The following is a 17,298-nucleotide window of genomic DNA, read 5'->3' on the forward strand; positions in this document are numbered from 1 at the left end:
CTTTAATGTTAAATCTTAACTTTAGAACCCAAAAAGATAATGGAGCAAATAATTAAGTAATCAATTTGCAAACAGGTAGAAGATGATAAGATGATAAGTAACAATCAGCATGGATTTGTCAAGAATAAATCTTGTCAAACCAATCTAATAGCTTTCTTTGACAGGGCAACAAGCTTTATGGATGGGGGGAAGCAGTAGATGTTGTATGTCTTGTCTTTAGTAAGGCTTTTGATACTGTCTCACATAACCTTCTCATAAACAAACTAGGGATATATAGCCTAGATGGAGCTACTATAAGGTGGGTGCATAATTGGTTGGAAAATCATTCCCAGAGAGTAGTTATCAAGGGTTCACAGTCAAGCTGGAACAGCATATCAAGTGGTGTACCGCAGGGATCAGTTCTGGTTCTGCTTCTGTTCAATATCTTCATCAATGATTTAGATAATGGCATAGAGAGTACACTTACAAAGTTTGCAGACAATACCAAGCTGGGAGGGGTTGCAAGTGCTTTGGAGGATAGGAGTAAAATTCAAAATGATCTGGACAAACTGGAGAAATGGTCTGAAGTAAACAGGATGAAATTCAATAAGGACAAATGTAAAGTACTCCAGTTGGTAAGGAACAATCAGTTGCACTCTGTTCAAAATGGGAAATGACTGCCTAGGAAGGAGAACTGCGGAAAAGGGTCTGGGAGTCACAGTGGATCACAAGCTAAATATGAATCAACAGTATAACATTGTTGCAAAATAGCAAACATCATTCTGGGATGTATTAGTAGGAATGTTGTAAGCAAGACATGAGAAGTAATTCTTCCGCTCTACTCCGTGCAGATTAGGCCTCAACTGGAGTATTGTATCTAGTTCTGGGTGCCACATTTCAAGAAAGATATGGACAAATTGAAGAAAGTCCAGAGAAGAGCAATAAAAATTATTAAAGGTCTAGAAAACATGACCTATGAGAGAAGATTGAAAAAATTGGGTTTGTTTACCTTGGAGAAGAGAAGACTGATGGGGGGACATGATAATAGTTTTTAAGTACATAAAAAGTTGTTACAAGAAGGAGGGAGAAAAATGGTTCTCTTTAACTTCTGAGGATAAGACAAGAAGCAGTGGGCTTAAATTTCAGCAAAGGTGGTTTAGACTGGACATTAGGAAAAACTTTCTAACTGTCAGAGTAGTTAAGTACTGGAATAAATTGCCTAGGGAGGTTGTGGAATCTCCATCATTGGAGATTTTTAGAGAAGTTAGACAAACACCTGTCAGGGATTGTCTAGATAATACTTAGTCCTGCCTTGAATGCAGGGGACTGGACTAGAAGACCTCTCGAGGTATCTTCCAGTCCCACACTTCAATGATTCGATGGCCCACACAGAATTTAAATTCCATCCATTCTCAAACTACTTTTGTGGGATGCTGCTGTGGTTGTGTGCAGTGTTGTTCTCAGTGCTTCCTGAGGTATTACAGTCACATGGACTGGTATTACAACTGTTGGAAACCTATATAAGTTTTGTGATCTAAGATGGCTTTTGGCCATCTGACGTTTTATATCATCATTTGGGCCTTACAGGCATAGCTCTGTTCTAGTTTTACCTCTGGGGCAGGTCTGTTGTCCAGTGGGATAATGGTCCAAAGATAACCTTCTGCCATCCTAAAATCCTTCAGAAGAGATCACAAAAGTTGATCCAATAAAATATATTACCTCATCCACCTTGTCTATCTCGTATCCTGGGACCAACATGGCTATGACAACATTGCAAACAAAGTCTGACAATGCAGTTTGTTTTTCACTGTTTGAAAGATGAGGCTTTTCCTTTGCGGATCAGAGAGATGCTGTAAAAGAATAATTTTTCCTTCATAGATTAACTGTCTAGTTTATGGTCTAGTTCATAATTCATTCAGTATTAATTAAATCATGAAACAGCACTATCATCAACATAGCTCCGTGTTAACCACTGGATGAGATTACAAATAATATTCTGTCAGTTACTGTTTGATTAACCCGCAGTGACATAATGTAACAGGAAAGGTTCCATAGTATTTGTGTGGGAAGTTAATAAAAAAGCATTCAGTACTACCCAGACATTTAATTGTCTCATGATGAATTAACTCTGCTTTCTGGAGAGGACTAGCTTGTGACTAAAAGAGAAGAGGGCCAAGTGCTAGGGCAATGAGTGAAACAGATACAAAAAAGAAGATGATGTTTACACAATAATAGGGAGCCAGATTATAATAATAATAATAATCTTTTGCATTGCTCTAGCACTTTCCATTTGAGTATCTCTAATGCTTTATAAACATTATTGTTCAAGGGCCTGGTCTAAAACCCAGTGAATTCATTGAGAGTCTTTCCAGGCCCAAAGTCTCCCAACATGCCTGTGAGGTAGCTAAATACCGTCTTCATTTTGAACTAGCAGTGATGAGGTGGGGGAACACCTTTCCTCACTTCCACTGCTGGGTGTCAGCTTCTCAACCATCCTTCATCTTCTAATCATTCCATAGTATCTCAGAATTATCTGTTAGCAACAGAAGATTCTGATAAGGTGAAATATATATTGCAGTATTTTGAGTTTATCCTTGCGTTTATCCAAAGTTGTGGAAAAATATTGCAGATAAAATTTTTGAAAGAGCAATGAAAAGTAAGAGTGCAGCTTCTGACTTTCACTGGCAGTTAAGAAAAAGAAGCAGCAAATCGCAGTAAGACACTTTTCACTGCTTCACTTTTAAATGCATTGAGTTTCCTAATGAATATCACAGAATTGAGTCTCAACTCCTGTTTGGCTCCTAAACGATGGGAGACTCGTAAAAAGGATTGGAGAAGGTGGCATCCATACACGAATGGAGATCTTGCAGTCTTCCTCCTGTCTTTCCACAGCCAGGCCCCAAGCTCCACCAGTGCTACGCAATAAAGCAGGAGTAGGAAAGGAATGATGCAAAGCAGACTTAGGCTATGTCTACACTTAAACCACTACAGTGGCACAGCTGCAGCACTGTAACTGCACCACTGTAGTGCTTCAGTATAGAGCCTCACGTCACTGACAGGTTTTCTCCCATTGCTGTAGTTAATCCATCTCCCCTAGAACTGGTAGCTAGGTCAACAGAAGACTTCTTCCATCAATCTAGCAGTTTCTATGATGGGGGTTTGACTGGCTTAACAACATTACTCAGGGGTGTGCATTTTTTCACATCCCTGAGCAGTGTAGCTGGGCAGACCTAACTTTTTAGTGTAGATCTGGCCTTAGTGGGGGGGTCAAAGATCTAACCCTGTGTTCTTTATCTTATATCTTGCAATACATCAGCAATTAAATGATAGTTTCAAACCTGAGGCATTTTGCTGTTCAGAAGGGACTACACACTGTACACAGTGAATATATCCAAATGATTAAATAAAAAAACCCCTGTAGTGGGGATGGGGTAAAGTTCATAGGAATCACCATACTAATCAGTCTAAGGTTCCATCTAGTCCTATGTTCTGTCTCTGACAGTGTTCAGTACCAGATGCTTCAGAAACACCATCATGGACAAGTATGGAACAACATGCATGCCTGCTTAATAAAGGCTAGTGGACTAGTTCCATTTTTCAATGCTATAAATATTCCCCTGCATTTATGGAAAATTGTCCTATGATACTGAATTTTCTCCTGTGTAGTACATACAATCGACCTTACCAGGCATATATTTTAGAGTTCTTTATGGTTGTAGTGTCTTTTTGTTTAGTCTTTTGTTTTGTTATCCCGTGTGGGGTTTTTTGTGAGGAGGGGGAGGATTGGTTGATTTGTTAGTTTTTTGCATATTTTAAATAACTTGTAAACTGTTCTGTTGCCATATAAAAAATGAATGATTGTTTTAAGGAGTTAATAATCTCAAGTAATCTGCTAGAGGATGACTCAGTAATAGATCAGTCTAAATACCGTTATAATGAAAATTTTGGTATGAATTCCAATCTCTTATAATAACTTACTGTGGTTTCTATTCCAGACAGAACAGACATCATCCTCTTTATCCTTTTTCATGCATTTTAGACCTCAGGGGTTAATTTGTCACATCAAAGTACATATTTTTTTAATTTTTTTTTTCTTTTTGCAGGCCCTGCAATTCCTGTGGGAGTAGATGTACAAGTTGAGAGTCTGGATAGTATTTCAGAGGTGGATATGGTAAGTGTCTGTCTAACGATTAATGTAAATTATCTCAAACTACTATTCCGCCACAGTAATGTCAGGCAGAACAGAAGAAGAAATGGCAGCTAAAATGACATTTTCTTTTCTGTTGAACATTTATTATTCTCTAGAATAATACTGTGCTCCCACAAAACCACAGATTTTGTTGCTATATGGCTGTGCTTCTTAATAAGTGATGGAGCTTGATGATTAGAAACTCTGCAAGCAAAAACCACAAGTATGTCAGCTTTATAGCACAGCTCTTTATCATGAGGTAGCACTGTAGTGAGAACTGAAACATCTGCCATTTTTATGCTACCACATGAGGCAGGTTATCCCTTGAGATGGCCTACAAATATCTATTGGTAACTGAAAGGGATCTGAATAGAAAGGGCTTATGTGACAATACAGCTTATCTAGAATCTGCCTTCCATTCATTAGAGGTGAAATTCACCCAAGCTGAGGGCCAACAGAAGGCCTGTCCCTCTTAATACTTTAAAATAAGACTGAAGTAGGAGTAAGTGGGACACAGGACCCGTACTTTCCATCTGCATAGGGTTTAATTTTTCTCCGGTCTCTTCACCTTTTAATTCCTACCTGCTGCCCACAGTTAGTTAGGTTGCTTCTGCACATTTTAAAGCTTTACAGAATGGCTGTGGAGTTAGGTATAATTTGCCCAGCTGTCTTGCTTGATGTGCCAGCTGCTCACTTTTCACCACTATATACCTTTAGAAATGAGGGGAGTTTCTGAGGAGATATTTTAAACCAACTATGCATAATGATACACCCACTGGACAGTGCAAGACAACAGGAGATAAAGAGCAGAATTAGAGATGGGCAACATTAGGGTTTGGATCAAGATTTTGAACCCTACCAAAATTCAGGGCTTTTCAGGTCCATTTAGTTAGTGTTTGCAGGTTCTGGAATACAAAAACCTTTAGCTCCTTTTAAGTTTTTTTCCATTTCTTAGAAAATAATTCATTTGACCAAAGAAAATAAAATAGTTCCAAAATGTTTCACTTATTAAAAGCTTCTGGAGTTTTCTGAAAAAGAAAAGCTTCTCTATATTCTCTCATTCCTGAGTAAAATCATAAAAAACAAACTATATGACTAAAAAGCCCCTCCCTGCTAGACTTGCACATGTTCCTAAAATGGAGAATACTTCTGTAGCAGCACAATTAGTATTTCCTAAATAACAGCATTCAGGTTGCTACCCACTGTAGTCAGAGACAGTTTTGTTTAGTTTACTGGCCTGTGGGCCCAGTTTTGCTTTCCCTGATCTTAGTGGCAGGACTCCCCACTGCCGTCCATGGAAAAGGATGAATCCTATGTCAGCAAATTCTATTAATGCTGACATCAAAAGACATGGTGTTTCTGAAGGGTAGAGTTTCAATCAAGGGGGATGTTTTGTCCATCACTTGGGTTGACAGACAGAAAAGAGAATCATCCAAATTCTTAATAGAATTTTTTCGCTTCAGGATTTCTGATCCTCATGAAAGGTTTTTATGGTTTTGGTTTATTTAATAAGTCATATAGCTTTTTCCCCACCTGCACCTTTGCAGCATTGCCAACTCTCATTATATTTGGTGGTGGTGTTAAAGCCCCAGCTCCTAGAGTCAACTGATTAAATAATCATCTCAACTTTCATTTTTCTAAAAAAGTAAGTTTCTAGCCCTCATAGTTGATAAGAAATCTTGAATATCTGACCAGAGTGCACTTTAAAGTCTCAAAATCAAGAAAGCATACAAAAAGAATGCCACATTTATTCATGTTGTTTGCAGTGTTATTGTTGCCAAGTTGGTGACAGGATATTTGAAAGACAAGGTGGGTGAGGTAGTATCTTTACTGGACAACTTCTGTGGGGAAAGAGACAAGCTTTCTAGCTTACACAGAGCTCTTCTTTGACCTGAAGAAGAGCTATGTGTAAGCTTGAAAGCTTGTCTCTTTTCCAACAGAAGTTGGCCCAGTAAAAGATATTACCTCACCCACCTCGTCTCACACATTTATCTCATGGTTTTTGAAGCAAATCTCAGGATTTTTTGAGAGCCTGACTCATGATTTTTTAATGCTGCCACTGTTTCTGACAGTCCCTCCAAATTAATTGGGTCTGTGGTAAGGAGGAAAGACTGTCCTTTCTAAACATCAATATCCACAATATGACATTTGATGGCAGACTAGTGTATAACATCAGAATCTCTGACAAGGTCTATATGCAGTATGTGTAGTCTCATGACACCACAGTAGAGAATGTGATGCTACATATCCAGCCAGATGGGAAAGCACTTTATAATCTCAGGTAAAAAATATTCAAAGTCAAATATAGCAAAATAACAGTGAAGGGGTTTAAACTTTATTATTGATTCTTGTATTTTATCTTGTGCTGCTTTATATATATAAAAAAAACACAGAACATTGCAAGAACATTATGTTTTAATTAGACATCAATCAGCTAAACTTTGTGTTTGCCTAGATTTAAGCTAGGGAAGACAAGTAAAGTAAGTTTTATTTCTCTTCTGCATTCAGATTTTTTTTACTATAAAGTGGCAAAAAAAAAAAAAAAAAGACACTTTGAAACTCTTAAGGATGTCACAATTCAGAAACTTTGTCCAATTCACTCCATATTGTGCAGATTGGGCCCTGATTTAGAGACTTATTTGGCTTTGTTGTGAGTTTGTTGTACTTGGGAGGGTTGTGGAGGGTCAAAATCAGGTTGTAACTAAAACCTAGACCCTCAGTTGCATCCATAATAATAATAAACACATGATAATAATAAACACATGCAACATCTACAAATGTATCCATTTATGCAAAAACCTTGGGGAATGAGCTCCTATCTGGAAAACAAACATATGTTTGATATATTATTGCTAAAATGCGATAGAGCCTTACTAGGAGTCAAAGAAAAAAGGTTTTCTTATATCCATTTTCTTAAAGCATAAACAGGAAAACGACCTGAACTATAGCCTCTTAGATGAGAATGGACCAAAAAATGAAGGCGGAGCTAGAGGATTATGAGAGGCAGGAATGTCAAATTAATGCACTGTGTGTAAAACATTTAATAAATTACAGTGATCCTCAGTTTAATTTAATGGAATAAGATAAAGAAATAATCATCTCTACTGGACCTACTAAAAGAAAACACATTATAAACACCGGTTTTGATGTTACAAAAGAACCCAACAATTCTTGGATAAAATCCAAACAACAATAAAAAAATTCCAGATTTTTTTACTTTATGGGTCTCAGCAGACTATTCACTCTTATCAGACTTCCACAAGCCAACTGAGTTTCCCTCAGTACAATAGGGTATTACTTTTAGATAGATAGACAGATAGATAGATAGATAGTGCTGGCTTGTCCTTAACCCACAATGGACCTACTGCCACATCCAGAATTGCTTTCCAAGCACTCTTTTATTTTGCCAAGATAAATAAAGCACAAAAGCAGTCCCACCCTACGCTATAATGCCCACGGGATTTTCCCTTTTGTCCCGCTGAGCCCTGCCTGCTTCAGGTCATACTGCAGGATTCTTCTGTGTTCAGTTAACTGAGTACTGCCTTCCAAGGCTTTCTTCTCAGCAGGTTCCCACTGCCTATCCTTCCAGAGGATTCTGGCAGTTTCTTCAGGGGATGGGGACCCCAACCCCCATACTCCTCCTTTGCCACCACCCCTTCCATGCTGACTGCGTGGTTCGATATAGACCTAGCGCTGTCCTGCCCTCTCAATTGGCTAAACAGGGAGCACCTGGGTGCTGGACCTACTTCATTTAAAAGGGCCAGCCACCCTGCGACATATATTTGGTTTCACAGTAAAGCCCTGATCCTGAAAACGTTTTTGCATATGCTTAATGTGAGTAGTCCGCTTGATATCAGTGAGACTGCTCACTTCCTTAAAGTTAAGCACAAGTGTGAGTGTTTGCAGGCTCAAGATTGTGAAGGACATAACTGAACCAAAAAAGATGGAATAAATCTCAGATCTAGCAGAAGTTCCCTCTTTTGAAAAGGTAGGAAGTGATGCAAAGAATAAAATAAAAGACTTCCGCCTTGTGTGGGGAGTGTTTCTAAGCTTAGAGAAGTAGAAACGTAACAATAAAAAAAATAAGACCAACACATTCTACAATTTTAGCCAGACTGTCATCGGGGGTAAATTGGTGCTGGCAATTTACATTTGCTGAGGGTCTGGCCCCTTGTATATTTTTTAACCTTAAAATGAAAGAGAAGAAATATATCCAATCAAATAATTGGAGGCCCTAAAATTGTGGGCTCTACAATGCTTTGCACACATGACGTTCTCCCACCTTGCAGCTAATCCAAGTTTTGGAGGGTTTCTGCTTTGTATGTTTCAAAAAGACTGTGACAATCTTCCTCATGCACAGGGTCCCTTGCACAATGCCTGGCATCAGACTGAATGTTCTCTTTGCACAACCTTTTCTTTTCAGATTTGCTCCCTTGTCTCTTAATGTAATTTAGAAAAGGCACCCACACTTCACGGCCCTCTTCCATTTTATTATCCAGCACAGAGCACTCTCTTAGGCTGTCAGGCTGCTGGCTCAGACTGCAGTCTTGTGCATGGGAACTACTCCACCAGCAAGCTGAATGAAGGGCCATTGCAAGAATGGAAGGCAGGTGGTTTCTAGGAACCACCTGCTTCTTTTTTATCTTTGTGGAGAGGTGGGGGGGAGGTGTCTAAAGTCATGTAGTTTTTTCTACCCCACTGCTTTTACCTTTCATCAGTGGATTAATGTGTCTACTCTTTAGGGGGCTACCCCACAGACTGAGAAACAGTGTGCGTAAGTATGAGAGTTCACATTTTAGAACTGGATTTTCTATTTGGATGTTCTTTGGTTTCTGGACTACATAAGTCCCTTTACTCTAAAGAAAAATGGGCCACGGTTAATCAATCTCCAGCTGTGTAAGGAGTGCAAGTGAATTAAATGGAGCAGGATTGGGTGCTTACCTTGTAGTTTATAAAGGAGAAAGGAATTCCTGAAGCATCAGACAGCAGGATTATTGTGTCCAGTTCTGGGCACCACATTTTAAGAAAGATGTAGACAAATTGGAGAGAGTCCAGAGGAGAGCAACAAAAATGATAAAAAGTTTAGGAAACCTGTCCTTTGAGGAAAAATTTAAAAAGTGGGCATGTTTAGTCCTGAGAAAAAAAGACTGCTGGGAGAACCTGTTAACACTTTTCAAATATATGAAGGGCTGTTAATAAAGAGGAGAGTGATCAAGTGTTCTCCATGTCCACTGAAGGTAGGATAAGAAGTAATGGGCTTAATCTGCAGCGATGGAGATTTAAGTTAGATATGAGGAAAGACTTGTCTAACAATTAGAATAGTTAAGTACTGGAATAGGTTCCAAGGGAGACTGTGGAATCCCCATCATTGGAGGCTTTTAAGGATAGGTTAGACAAACACCTGTCAGGGATGGTCAAGGTATACGTGGTCCTGCCTCAGTGCAGGGGCTGAACTAGATGGCCTCTCAGGGTCCCTTCCAGCCCTACATTTTGATGATTCTATAATTATTTCTATTTAAATGAGTGTGGACATATTTATATTGGTGCTAAATGCAGTGAAATGCTCTTCCCATGGTATAAATCGTAATGTGAAACCGGTTTCTTTCATTGGTTATTTTCAGGACTTCACCATGACCCTTTATCTCAGACACTACTGGAAAGATGAAAGACTGTCCTTCCCAAGCACCAACAACCAAAGTATGACATTTGATGGCAGGCTAGTGAAAAAGATCTGGGTTCCTGACATGTTCTTTGTACATTCCAAGCGCTCCTTTATCCATGACACCACCACTGACAACGTCATGCTACGGGTCCAGCCAGATGGGAAAGTACTTTATAGCCTCAGGTAAAGTTGAATTCACAGTCAGTGTTAGCTATTAATGAAATGACAGTGAAAGGGATTAAACAGATTCCTGTATTTTACTTCAAGAAAGCATTTCAAAATATATCCATTATAGTCTCACAAAGCATTAATGTGTATGGAGAGGCAGAGTGGTTTAGTCATGTAAATAAAGGACTGAAAGTCAGGATTCAAACTGTGTTCACAACCACTATTGCCATTGACTTGGTGGCCTTAGGTATTTGCTGCTTATTGCCCTCCCCCAACTACTGCAGTCTCTCCACCACTGTCTCCCCTACCCATGCAGTCTACTAAGAGCTGCCTCTCTTTCACACACACACATACAGCAGCTGATCCCCTATTGTGCCATCAACACACACACCCTAGACCTCTACCCATTCTGGGGCCTTTTGGCCTCATATGCCTATTGGGTGGGGAGCAGGATTTGGCTTATAGAACTCTATTTAGGGATTTCCCCAGAACAGTTGATTGTTTTAGTTTAAGAATGGCCATACTGGGTCAGACCAATGGCTCATCTAGACCAGTACCCTGTGTTCTGACAGTAGCTGGTGCCAGATGGTTCAGAGGGAATGAACAGAACAGGGCAGTTTATCAAGTGATCCATCTCCTGTGTTCCAGTCCTAGCTTCTGGCAGTCAGAGATTTAGGGTCACCCAGAGCATAGGGTTGCAACCCTGACCATCTTGGCTAATAGCCATTGATGGACCTATCCTCCATGAATTTATCTAATTCTTTTTTGAATCCAGTTATACTTTTGGCCTTTACAGCATCCCCTGCCAATGAGTTGCACAGGCTGACTGTATGTTGTGTGAAGAAGTACTTCCTTATGTTTGTTTTGAACCTGCTGCCTCTTACTTTCATTGGGTGATGTCTGCTTTCTGTTATGTGAAGGTGTGAATAACACTTCCTTATTTATTTTCTCCACACTATTCACGATTTTATAGACCTCTGTCTCATCCCAACTTTAGTCATTTCTTTTCTAAAATGAATAATCCCAGTCTTTTTAATCTCCCCTCATATGGAAGCTGTTCCATTCCCCTAATCATTTTTGTTGCCCTTCTCTGTACTTTTTCCAATTCTAATATATCTTTTTGAGATTGGGTGAGCAGAACTGTATAATAGTGTCAGTATGATATTTTCTGTCTTATTAGCTACCCCTTTCCTAAGGGTTTTTAACATTTTGTTACCTTTTTTGACTGACACTGCACATTGAACAGATGTTTTCAGAGAACTATCCACAATGACTTCAAGATCTCTTTATTGAGTGGTAACAATGAATTTAGACCCCATATTTTTGTATGCATAGTTGGGGTTATGTTTTGTAATGTGCATTACTTTGCTTTTATCAAAATTAAATTTCATCCGCCATTTTCTTGTCCAGTCACCTGTTTTGTGAGATCCTGTAATAACTCCTCACAGTCTGCTTTGAACTTAACTATCTTGAGTAATTTGCATCATCTGCAAACTTTGCCACCTTACTGTTTACCCCTTTTCCCAAATCATTCACGAATATGTTGAACATTGGTACTCATATAGATCATTGGAGGACCCTGCTATTTATTCTCTCCACTGTGAAAACTGACCTTTTATTCCTACTCTTTGTTTCTGATCTTTTAACCAGCTACTGATCCATGAGAGGACCTTCCTTCTAATGCCATGACTGCCTACTTTGCTTAAAAGCCTTTGGTGAGGGATCTTGTAAAGGGCTTTCTGAAAGTCCAAGTATACTATATCCACAGGATCACCCTTGTCCACATGTTCATTGACCCCCTCAAAGAATTCTATTAGATTGGAGAAGCATGATTTCCCTTTACAAAAGCCATGTTGACTCTTCCCCAACATATCATGTTCAACTATGTGTCTGATAATTCTGTTCTTAACTATAGTTTCAATCAGTTCACCTGATACTGAAGTTAGGCTTATCGGCCTGTAATTGCCAGAATTGCCTATCTAGACTTTTTTTTTAAATCGGCATTACATTAGTTATCTGCCAGTCATCTGTTACATAACCTGACTTAAGTGATAGGTTACATACCATGGTTAGTAGTTCTGCAATTTCATATATGAGTCCCTTCAGAACTCTTGGGTGAACATCACCTAGTCCTGGTGACTTATTACCATTTCATGTATCAATTTGTTCCAAAATCTCCTCCATTGACATCTCAGTTCCTCAGATTTGTCACCTAAAAAAATGGCTCAGGTGTGGGAATTTCCCTCATTTCTTCTGCAGTGAAGAATGCAAAATGCAAAGAATTTATTTAGCTTTTTATTTTATTTGGCCTTGTTTTCCCTGAGTGTTCCTTTAGCACTCGATTGTCCTGTGGCGCCACCGATTTTTTGACAGGCTTCCTGCTTCTGATGTACTTTAAAAATGCTGTTAGTTTTTGTGTCTCTTGCTAGTTGCTCTTCAAATTCTTTTTTGGCCTGCCAAATTACACTATTACATTTGACTTGTCAGAGTTTATGTTTCTTTCTATTTCCCTCAGTAGGATTTGACTTCCAATTTATAAAAGATGTATTTTTGTCTCTAGCTGCCCCTTTTACTCTGTTGTTTAACCATGATGGCATTTTGGACCCTCTTATTATTTTGGTTTTTTGGGGACAAGAGGACAATACATTTATTTTGAGCCTCTATTATGATGTTTTTAAAAAGATTCCATGTAGCTGGCAGGAATTTCACTCTTGTGACTGTTCTTTTTAATTTCCATTTAACTAGCTGTCTCATTTTTATGTAGTTCCACTTTTTGGAGTTAAACGCTACTGTGGTGGGGTGGGGTTTTTTTTGTTTTGTTTTTTTTTTAAATATTTTCACCCATATAAGGATTTTCAACTTAATTATATTTTGATCTCTATTACTGAGAAATTCAGCTATACTCACCTTTTGGACCAGATCCTGTCCGCCATTTAAGACTAAATCAAGAATTGTCTGTTCTCTTGTGGGTTCCAGGACTAGTTGCTCTAAGGAGCAGTCATTAATGGGGTCTAGATATTTTATCTCTGCATCCTGTCCTGAAGTGACAGGTTCTGAGTCAATATGGGGATAGCTGAAATCCCCTGTTATTCTCGGGTTTTCTGTGTTTGTAACCTCTCTAACTTCCCTGAACATTTCACAGTCACCCCCACCATCCTGGGGACAAGAGGGCTGAGTTGAGAAGGAGGGAAGAAGAATTTATTGTGTTTAAATTTAAAAACAAACCACTGTGTAAGTGTTTAAACTGACTGCTTATCATTACCCTGATCACTTTGCTTGTACATTACATCCTTCACCAAGTTTTAACTTTGTAAGAATCTTCACTCTTTGGGGCCAGAACTGTGTCTTCATCTGTGTATGAAAAGCACCTGTCACATTTAGGCAGTTCCAAAATCTAAATAAGGGGCCTCTGTAGATGGAAGAAACAGCCCCCCTTAGAGACAGAATGCAAGGAAAAGCATCAGCACAGAACTTTCTTTCAAAGAGTAACAAACACAAATGAGAGTGGCATCAATGGAAATATGCATGTGAGTACAGATTAATAACATAAGGGTTTGAAGATCAGGTGCTATTAGATCCTCAGTTATGTAATAGTTGGCTGTCTTTAATCTTAATATGTTTCATAGATTGTTCTTTCACTATAATCTGTAAAATTGTTTCCATTTATTTTCCCACAGCCAGTATTTATGCCAGTTGGGTCTATAATTACCTGATGCTTCTTTTGCAAAGACACAAAACTAGCTTATTAAGAAACAAAATAATGAGTTGTTCTTAGCAAGGTCGGAGCTTTTAGTTTATAACGTGGAGCATTTCAATGTATTTTCTTTTGCAACAAACTTAATAAGATTACAGGTATTACCAGTCCCCCCTAGTGGATGATATAAATGATAGATTGCCAGACTATGATAATGTTCATAAAATTTCACAGCATACCTATGTACTTCATCCATAACACCAGTGGTGTAATTACACAATGGTGCAATTGGTGCAGTCACACCAGGGCCCGTGAGATTATCAGGACCCAACTAGCTGGGTTTCTGGGGAAGAGTGGGACTCTAGAGCAAACAGTGGCAGCTGGGATGGAGGGTCCCTCCAGCAGGGGTGACCCTGGCATGAGCAACTAGCAAGGATGCACGGAGAAGGCATGGGCGGATCACAGTCTTGGGAGATCGCAATGCTGGGACATGCATGGAGGCATGGGGATCCCTGGAGATGGAAGACAGCCTCCCTAGAGACAGAATGCAAGGAAAAGCATCAGCCATTTTGCATGGAGCAGGAGGGAGGGGCAGCTGGGCTGGCTAGTTCAGAGCTGGGGTGGCAGGAGGGTTGGAGCAGAACTGGATGGAGCTGGGGGCCAGATTGGAGTTGTTGAGGGTGGGGGAAGGGGTTGGAGTGGAACTCAGGGGGTCTAGATCAGGACTGCGGGTGATGGGGAGGTTGGAGATGAGCAGAAGGGGACTGAGGGGAAGAGCTTGGGGAAGGCTTGTGAGGGGCTGACATGGGGCTAAGAGGTAGATCAGAAAGACAGGGACAAGAGAGGAACTAAAAGGGCCTGAAGGGGAGATTGGATATGGGCTGGGGAGTAGAGGGCTAGACTGGAGGATGAAGGGGGGTTTGAAGGAGAGCTGGGAGGGATGGATCAGAACTGGAGAGAAGCGAGGGAGCTGGAGGGGGACCATGAAGGATCTGGAGACAGGAGCTGGGGGATGAGAGGGTTTGACTGGGACTCTGGGGGAACTAGGCAGGAGCTGGGGGGGGGGGGGGAGGCAGCGGGGATGGACTGGGGCTGTAAAGTGCACTGGAGTGGAGCTAGGCAGGAACTAGGGCACAGGGTAGCTGTACTGAGGCTGTGGAGGGGCTGGAGAGGGCCAGATTTCAGAATTGGGGAAGAGGCCCTCTAACCTATTCCTCTACCAGGGCTCTCTTTTACACCACTGCATCGTGTGACAAAGAATGGCAATTTCCTGCAGTATGTGTGGGAGATCCTACTGAATTACATTTACATAGTCTTGGCGTCCATTGTATTAAAAATTCAACATTTATGTGTTACTGTGAGATTGATTGTAACTTCTCCAGTGTGGAGATATGGCCAGTGCAAACCCTGGGGCAGTGTTATGAGCTTCAAAGGACTATTTTAAACGATGTGCCAGACAAGGAACTTTTGGAACAAACACATTAGAGTGGGTTTCCTAGCAAATACCTGGGAGAAGATAAATGCAAATTCCCACCTCCAGACCTAACTTTTTGAAGCTGTTCCCTGCGGAGAGAACCACTGCCTGACTGATAACCTGTTCACAGTCTTTGACTAGCAAAGACCCCAGTTGTATAAAAGAAAAACTAACCAGTGATTATGGGTTCTTGATCTGAGCAAAAGCTCTTATGAACTTGTGACCAGACAAACCCCTTGGTGTTGTTTGACGGACACAATCCTATCAGAGCCCTTGTAGAAGTTGGGTGATCTCTGGTAGACTTATTGGTACATGTGTAGGTCCTGTTACTGTTTTAAATATTTTCTCTATAATGCTTTCTCCTTAAGAATAAATGTGCTTGCTTAGAAAGGGCTGTACATTAACTTATAACTGTGGGCAATTACGTTGTTTTTAGCCTCTGAGGAGAATGCCTAAACAGGCCTGCTTAGGCTGTCAGACTTGCTGGGGAATTCACAGTATAGAAAGGGAACTACCTGGTGAGGAGGGAGAGAGCTATGGGTCTCCATCCAAGAGAGGTGGTGACTGAGAACCTGGAACCTAGAGTGGATGTCTTGCTGGACCATGAGGGGGGAAATACAGGTGTCATTGCCCTGAACTGAGATACATAGGACTGGTAATGCATTGATTTGGTAAACTGAATATAAATAAACTATTCTTTGCAACTGGAAAGCAGCTGGCAAAGCTGGAGTTCTCTGAAAAGAGATACTTGGCATTTCAAGTCGACAGAAGTTGGGATAGTAGCACTATTCCCCCCCCCTCTAATTCAACCCCTGGTAATATGTTTATTTGAAAATGAAGGGACTATATTTTATTTGATACAAAACTAAGTTGCAATTTTATTTGTTTTTCTTTTACCATTTTTCAGTCATGAAAGAGAGCAAAGTTTTTAAATATGTACTTTTTTATTTCTAGGGTCACAGTAACTGCAATGTGCAACATGGATTTCAGTCGCTTTCCCCTAGACACACAGACGTGTTCACTGGAAATTGAAAGTTGTAAGTAAACAAGATATATATGTAGGCCAAGATTTTCAAATATGGGGGTCTAAAATCAGGTTTCTAAGCCTATGTTAGCCATCTGTGATGGGGTCACTTGCCTCACATGAGTACCTCTTATTGGGTGTGCATATGCCTGCTCTCTCTCTCTGCTTTTGCAGTGCTCTCTGCCAGCAGTTTCTCTTCTTCAGGTGGATTTTCAGTGACTCCGGCTGAGTCACACAGTTCATTTGTGAAACAAAATAGACCTCTTCCAGGGTAGAGTCCAACAGGGCCTATCACAATACCCTCATTGGTCTTCTGCAGCCCTCTCCCGGGCTAATTCTTAAATAGTCCCTGCTCTGGAATGAAACAGTGGTCCAAGGGCTTCCTCCCTGGAGACTCTTCACTCTATAGTGATACCCACCTGACCACAGCTCTCCAGCTGAGTTGCTCTTTCAGTTCAATTCATCCCCCTTCCTGGGTAATAAAGTTTAATACATGCTGCCCCCTTCAAGGTCTTCACCCCGTTTCCTGGCCTATGTAAACTCCCCTCTCAGGTCACTCAGTCACTTCACCTGTGGCTGGTGGTGAGTACCTGGGCCCACCCTCTACACCAGGTACCAACCCAGGAACTTTACAAATAGCAGCCACCTGCTTCTTCCCTTTAACTAATTTGTTGTTGCTACTGTTTTCTGGGCTACTTCCCAACAGCCTCAGCATGTTCAGCTTCACCTTTATGTAGGGCTAAAGTCTTGCTTGAGTCCCAGCAGCCAGCCAGGAGCACCTTACTTGCTCCCCTGGTCCTTACCAGCAACTGCTCTGTCCAGGTACTGTAACTTTTGCAACCAGCCAGGAGCACCAAACTTGCTCCTCTGGCTCCAGCCAGCAACTGAATCTGCTCAGACCCAGCAACTCCTTTTATATGAGCCCGCTGGGTTCTGACTGGCTGCTTCTCACACAGCCTTAATAAGCAGCTTGGAGGACTCACTTCTGCTTTTTTCCTGGGGCAGGCTGTGGTAGGACTGCAAGGCCTCCAGCAGGGCCCTTTGGGCCTCGTACACCCCATCAGAGAACCTAAATAAATGGCCTGCTTTCCAGAAGCGCTGAGCACTT

At 40.7% G+C, this 17,298-nt stretch overlaps 1 protein-coding gene across 1 annotated transcript in view; it reads left to right on the plus strand.

Moving 5' to 3' along the window:
* Positions 1-17,298, plus strand: part of LOC137141174 (gamma-aminobutyric acid receptor subunit rho-1) — a 66,472-nt gene that overhangs the window by 38,510 nt on the left and 10,664 nt on the right. The window contains exons 4-6 of the mRNA XM_067530007.1: positions 4,083-4,150; positions 9,790-10,013; positions 16,121-16,203. Of these exons, the coding sequence (XP_067386108.1) occupies positions 4,083-4,150; positions 9,790-10,013; positions 16,121-16,203 (375 nt within the window). The remainder of the gene's footprint in view (positions 1-4,082; positions 4,151-9,789; positions 10,014-16,120; positions 16,204-17,298) is intronic.

The sequence above is a fragment of the Emydura macquarii genome, unplaced genomic scaffold (genome assembly GCF_026122565.2).
Source record: "Emydura macquarii macquarii isolate MOO-44397 ecotype Brisbane River unplaced genomic scaffold, CSIRO-AGI_Emac_v2 contig_3019, whole genome shotgun sequence".
NCBI lineage: Eukaryota > Metazoa > Chordata > Testudines > Chelidae > Emydura > Emydura macquarii.